Below are 7393 nucleotides of genomic sequence, written 5' to 3' on the forward strand. Positions count from 1 at the left end.
CTATTCACACAAGCTTATTCAGATTAAAATAATACTAATTTATTAATATTTCAATAATTAATAAGTAAAAAATTTTACAAATAAATATGTTTATTAAACTAAATTAAATAGTAATGACTATTTGAATAATTATTTATTTCAAATCGTTATGACCTTTTGTTTTGTCATATAAGCTTATTCAAAATAAAATAATACTAAGTTATTAATATTACAAAAATTAATAAGTAAGAGATTTAAAAAATAAATCTATTTGTCGAGCAACTTTAAATAATTATAACTATTCCAATAATTTTCTTTTTGAAATTGCTATAACCTTTTGTTTTGTCATAAAATGAATTTTTTTGTTCATACAAGTTTATTGAAAATAAAATAATACAAATTTATTAATATAAAGAAACTTAATATGTAAAGCATTTAAAAAATAAATTTGTTTACCGAATAAGTTCAAATCTTAGGACTATTTGAATAATTATTTATTTCAAATTCTTATGACTTTCTATTTGTCATAAAACAATTGTTTCTATTCATACATACTTATTCAAATTACAATAATATTAATTTATTACTATTTTGACAATTAATAAGTAAAAGATTTAAGTAATAAATATGTTTTTCAAACAAGTTCAAATAGTTCTAACTATTTGAATAATTATCTATTTTAAATCATTGTGATCTTTTGTTTTGTAATAAAACAATTATTTTAGTTCATATAAGCTTATTTGAAATAAAATAATACCAATTTATTAATATTCCAAAAAATAATTGAGTAAGAGAATAAAAAATGAATTTGTTTATTGAACATGTTTAAATAGTTATGACTATATAAATAATTATCTATTTCAAAACATTATGACATTTTGTTTTGTCATAAAATAATTGGTTCTATTCATGTAAGCTTATTTCAAATAAAATAATATAAATTTATTAATATTTGAAAAATCAATAAGTAAAAATTTAAAAAATAAATATGTTTTTTTGAACACGTTCAAATAGTTATGACTATTTGAATAATTATCTATTTCAAATTGTTATGACCTTTTGTTTTGTCATAAACCAATTGTTTCTATTCATAAAAGCTTATTTGGAATAAAATAATACTAATTTATTAAAATTCAAAAAATTAATAAGTAAAAGATTTAAAAAATAAATCTAGTTACCAAGCGAGTTCAAATAGTTATGACTATTTGAATAATTATTTATTTCAAATCACTATGGTCTTTTGTTTTGTCATGAAACAATTGTTTCTATTCATATAAGTTTATTCAAAATAAAATGATACTAACTTATTAATATTCTTAAAATTAATAAGTTGGATATTTAAAAAATAAATTTATTCACCGAACAAGTTCAAATAGTCATATCCATTTGAGCTATTATCTATTTCAAATCGTTATGACATTTTGTTTTGTCGTAAAATAATTGTTTCTATTCATACAAAATTATTCAAAATAAAATAATAAAAATTATCAATATTTTGAAAATTAAGAAGACATTTAAAAACTAAATCTATTTATCGAATCCGTTCTAATAGTTATGATTATTTGAACAATTATCTATCTCAAAACATTATGATTTTTGTTTTGTCATAAAACAATTGTTTATATTCATACAAGCTTATTTGCAGTAAATTATTGCTAAATTAATAGTATTCTAAATTAATAACAGATTTAAAAAATAAATGTGTTTGCCAAACCAATTCAAATGATTAAGACTATTAGAATAATTATCTATTTCAAATCGTTATGACCTTTTGTTTAGTCATAAAATAATTTTTTCAGTTCATACATGCTTATTCGAAATAAAATAATATTAATTTATTAACATTCAAAAATTAATAAACAACAAATTTTAAAAAATAAATCTGTTTACCGAACACGTTCAAATAGTTATGGCTATTTGAATAATTATCTATTTATTATAAATATGACCTTTTGTTTTATCATAAAACAATTGTTTCAATTCATAAATGCTTATCCGAAATAAAATAATATTATTTTATTAATATTTGAAAAATTGATAAGTTAGAAATTTAAAAAATAAGATAGTTTATTGAATTGGTTCAAATAATTTTAGCCATTTGAATAATTATTTATTTTAAATTGTTACGAACTTTTGTTTTGTTATAAAATAATTGTTTTTTGTCATACAAGCCAATTCAGAATAAAATAATATTAATTTAAATATTTCAAACATTAAAAAGTAAGAGATTTAAAAAATAAATCTATTTACTAAACCAACTCCTATTTGAATAATTATCTATTTCAAATTGTTATAACCTTTTATTTTGTCATAAAATAATTGTTGTAGTTCATACAAACTAATTTAGAATAAAATAATATTAATTTAATAATATTCAAAAAATTAACAACTAAGAGATTTAAAAAATTAATCTGTTTATCGAAGCAATTCAAACAATTAAGACTATATGAACAACTATCTATTTCAAATCATTAAGACCTTTTGTTTTGTCATAAAATATTTGTTTTTGTTCATACAAGCTTATTCAAAATAAAATAATAATAATTTACTAATGTTTTGAAAATTAATAAGTGATTTAAAAAGTAAACCTATTTACCGAATTAGTTCAAATAATTATAGCCATGCCAACAATTATCTATTTCAAATCGGTATAACCTTTTTTTTGGTCATATAATAGTTCTATTCGAAAATTCAAGCTTATTTGGAATAAAATAATACTACTTTATTAATATTTCAAAAATTAATAACTAAGAGATTTAAAAAATAAACCTATTTACTGAACTATCTCAAATAGTTATAACTATTTGTACAATTGTAAACTTCAAATCCTTATAACCTTTTGTATTGTCATAAAACAATTACTTTTGTTCATATAAGCTTATTCAAAATAAAATAATACTAATCTAACCAAAAATTAATAACTAAGAGAATTAAAAATAATTTGTTTGTCGAATTAGTTCAAATATTTAAGACTATATGAACAATTATCTATTCCAAATTGTTATGACCTTTTATTTTTTCATAAAATATGTTTTTTTTAATTCATATTAGCTTATTTGGAATAAAATAAAATTAATTTATTAATATTTCAAAAATTAATAAGTGATTTAAAAAATAATTTTATTTACCTAACTAGTTCAAATAATTATGACTATTTAAACAATTATCTATTTCAAATCATTATGACATTTTATTTTGTCATAAAGCAAATGTTTTTGTTCATATAAGTTTGTTCGGAATAAAGTAATACAATTCTATTAATATTTTGAATATTAATCAAAGATTTAAAAAATAAATCTATTTATCAAACTAGTTTAAATAGTTAAGACTATTTGAGCAATCATTTATTTCAAATTGTTATGACTTTTTGTTTTATTATAAAACAATTGTTTTTGTTTATACAAGCTTATTCAAATTAAAACAATACTAATTTATTAATATTTCAACAATTAATAAGTAAAAAATTTTAAAAATAAATATGTTTCCCAAACTAAATCAAATAATCATGATTATTTGAAAAATTATTTATTTCAAATCATTATGACTTTTTTTTGGTCATAAAGGAATTGTTCTAGTTCATATAAGCTTATTGGGAATAAAATAATACTAATGTATTAATAATCCAAAAATTATTAATAAGAGATTTAAAAAATGAATCTGTTTATTGAACATGTTTAAATAATTATGACTATTTGAACAATTATCTATTTGAAATTGCTATAACCTTTTGTTTTGTTATAAAAGAATTTTTTTTGTTCATACAAGCTTATTTAAAAAAAATACAAATTTATTAATATTAAGACAATTAATAGGTAAAAGATTTAAAAAATAGATTTGTTTACTGAATAAGTTCAAATCATTATGACTATATGTGCGATTATTTATTTCAACTTGTTATGACCTTTTGTTTTGTCATAAAACAATTGTTTCTATTCATACAAGTTTATTCGGATTAAAATAATGCTAATTTATTAATATTTCAACAATTAATAAGTAAAAGATTTTAAAAAATAAATATGTTTACAGAACAAGTGCAAATAGTCATGACTATTTGAATAATTATCTATTTCAAATCATAGTGACCTATTTTCTTTTGTAATAAAACAATTGTTTTCAGTTCATGTAAGTTTACTTGTACTAAAATAATACTAATTTACAAATATTCCAAAAATTAATGAGTAAAAGAATTAAAAAAAGAATCTATTTACTAAAAAAGTTCAAATAGTTTTGACTATCTAAACAATTATCTATTTCAAAACAGGATAACTTTTTATTTTATCATAAAACAATTGGTTCTGTTCATGCAAGCTTATTTTGAATAAAATAATTTAAATTTATTAATATTCCAAAAATTAGTAAGTAAAAATTTTAAAAATAAATCTATTTTCTGAACACATTCAAATAGTTATGATTATTTGAACAATAATTATTGGCCTTGAATTGATTAAGAGTTTTGATTTGACAAAATAAAAATTTGCCAAACTTGTTTCAATCTTGTCAAAGCTTAAATTGAACATTTTTCCACCCTTCTATCTCACCAAAATTCATTTGAGAACCAAAACAACTCAAAATCTCGGAACAAAACATGATTTATGCAAGTTTTGATAGAAGGGATCGATCCCCTCCTTTACCAGAACGATCCCCTAGCAAAAGGGATCGATCCTATTTTCAACCAGAACTAAAAGTTCTCAAGATTTGGAAAAAATCGATTGATTGCCTCCCTGTAGGGATCGATTGGTTATCAGAACAGATCGATCCCTTCATTTAAGAGATCAATCACTTTTTCATACAAAATGCTTTCCTCGTGTAATTTTCCAGAAAAGGGATCGATCCCCTCACATAGAGGATCGATCACCTAAGGCAAGGGATCGATCCTTTTTTAAAGGGATTGATCGATTTTTCAAACAGAATGTCCCCCTAGTGTGGAAACCCAAAAAAGGGATCGATCCCCCCACATAAGGGATCGATCACCTAAAAGAACATATCAATCCCCTCAAGCAAGGGATCGATCGGGTAAAGCAAAATAGGCATAAAATCAGGCTTTCTCAAACATGAACCAATTGATCCCCTAAGGGAGGGGATCGATCCCCTGAAGGCCTAAAACTCCTAATGGTTATTTTTTGTCCAAAATTTCTGCAGGTTTGAAGCATTAAATGCAATCCAATGGCTCTCAACTTCTTCTTTACTATAAATTAAGCATTCCACTATAGACCAAGAGCAACAAGAGCTAAAGAAACTTATTGCTATTCACCTACCAATCTGCTGAAGTATTCAAAGCTGTAAAAAGAGAAAAAGTGCAAAATTCGTATTAGTTTTTCTTTACTTTCTTATCTATACGTTTGTGTACTTCAACTTAGCAAACAACTAGCCTTTGTGAGGTTCTTAAAGTTTGCCAAACACTTCTAAATTTTTTGTATTGTGAGTGTGTAAGCTTAAAGGGGAGGATAACCCTTAAAAATTTATGTTGTTGAGTTTGTAAAGCTTTATGAAAGCTTAGTTGTAATCTTCATCAAATAGTGGATTGAACTCCTTAGCAAGAGAGGCTAAAGGAGAGGACGTAGGTGCCTAAGCAAAGACCGAACTTTTATAAATCTTGGTGTTAAATTCTCTAACCCTATCTCTTATTTATATTCATTTATTGTGCTTATCTATTTTGATAATTTGTGGTTATTGAATATTATCTTTGAAAATTTTATTAAAACCAATTCACCCCCAGTTGGTTTATTCCAAGTCTTTGAGCTAACAATTGATATCAAAGCTAGTATTCTTTTTGTAGGTTTAACAGCCTAAGAGTGATCCTGAAAACGGCTCAAAAAAATATGGTAATCAATGTGAAAAAACCATCCTCAAGCTACAACAACTATACCTGCCAATAAGAGGTGTGTCTTATGACAAATGAAACAGTTGCAACATCTTTTGGAAGTGAAGGGCATTCAATTGTTAGACCTTCTCTCTTTGCTGGTGATAACTACTCTTACTGGAAGATTAGGATGAGGCTGTTCATTCAAGCAAATGATTATGAAGTCTGAAGGGTCATTGTAAATGGTTCTCAAATTTCAATGAAGATGGTGGATGGTAAGGAGGTGATAAAATTAGAGAGTGAATGGAATGTCAATGACATGAAGATGGCTCAACTCAATGCTAAAGCAATGCACACACTCTTTTATGCATTGGGACCACGTGAGTATAATAGAGTCTCGTTGTGTGAAAATGCAAAAGAAATTTATGATAAGCTGGCTGTCACCCATGAAGGTACAAACCAAGTGAAAGAGATAAAAATAGGCATTCTTACTCATGATTATGAGCTGTTCAAGATAAAATCCGATGAAACCATTAGTGAGATGTCAAACCACTTCACCGACATCATTAATGGTTTAAAGGCTCTTGGAAAGACATATTCAAATATGGAGATGATGAAGAAAATTCTCAATAGTCTACCAAAGAGTTGGGAAGCCAAAGTGACAGCCATTGAAGAGTCTAAAGATCCTCATACACTTTCTTTGGATGAACTAATGGGATCTCTCCTCACTTATGAAATGAAGATAAAAAGGGGATAAGAACTAGTCAAGAAAGGTGGCATTGCTCTCAAATCTACCTTTCAAGAGGATGAAGAAAATTTCATTCAAGGGGAGGATGATGAAGATGAAGAGATGGCTATGTTTGCAAAGTGATTCAAGAAGTTCATGAGAATAAACAAGTTCCCAAGTAGGAGAAGACCACAAAGGGAGATGATTAAAAGGAAATCAAGTAGAAGAGAAATGGTTCAAATTATTTACTATGAATGTAACAAATCGGGTCACATTAAACTTGATTGTCCTTTATGGAAAAAGTAAAACATGACCAAGCCAAAGAAGAAAGCTATGGTAGCAACATGGAGTGATAGCGATTTTTTCGATAATGAATCAAATGAGGGGGAAGTATCCAACCTATGTCTCATGGCTCTTGATGAGCCCAAGGTAACCTCTAATCCATGTGATTCAAATTCATACTCATTTGATGAACTACAAGATGCCTATGATGAATTAGCTATAGAATTTGAGAACATGAGCATGAAATATAAGAAAATGATCAGTAAATTGAAACTAAAAAATGAGTCATTGACTAATGCAAAAGAAGACTTAGAAAAGGAAGTTGAGTTCTTGAAGGTAAATGTCAATGACTTGACTAAGAAAAATGAAAATCTGCATAATTCATTTTCTAGATTTTATATGGGTCATCAAAAGCTCAATGACATGCTAGAAACACAAAGAGCTTTCTTTGATAAAGATGGACTAGGTTATAATGGTGACAACAAAGAGACTCACTTGAAAATTTTTCTTGTTAAGCCAAATGATTCATCTAGTATGTGTGCACATTGTCATAAATTGGGTCATTCCATACAATATTGTTCCTTGAAGAAATTCACTTATAGAGG

The 7393-nt window shown here is 25.1% G+C and overlaps 1 protein-coding gene across 1 annotated transcript; it reads left to right on the forward strand.

Annotated features, from left to right (window-relative positions):
* The first annotated feature begins 6044 nt into the window (after positions 1–6044).
* On the forward strand, positions 6045–6536 carry LOC149519497 (uncharacterized). Its single transcript, XM_089757656.1, has one exon. The coding sequence runs from the start codon at positions 6045–6047 to the stop codon at positions 6534–6536; it is 492 nt and encodes a 163-aa protein (XP_089613782.1).
* Positions 6537–7393: the final 857 nt, after the last annotated feature.

The sequence above is a fragment of the Durio zibethinus genome, chromosome 3 (assembly GCF_047325235.1).
Source record: "Durio zibethinus cultivar Kanyao isolate XHJ-2024 chromosome 3, ASM4732523v1, whole genome shotgun sequence".
NCBI classification, from domain to species: domain Eukaryota; kingdom Viridiplantae; phylum Streptophyta; class Magnoliopsida; order Malvales; family Malvaceae; genus Durio; species Durio zibethinus.

Excerpts from the sequence above, each read along its gene's own strand:
- LOC149519497 (XM_089757656.1), top strand. The coding sequence starts at position 6,045 with ATGGTGGATGGTAAGGAGGTGATAAAATTAGAGAGTGAATGGAATGTC.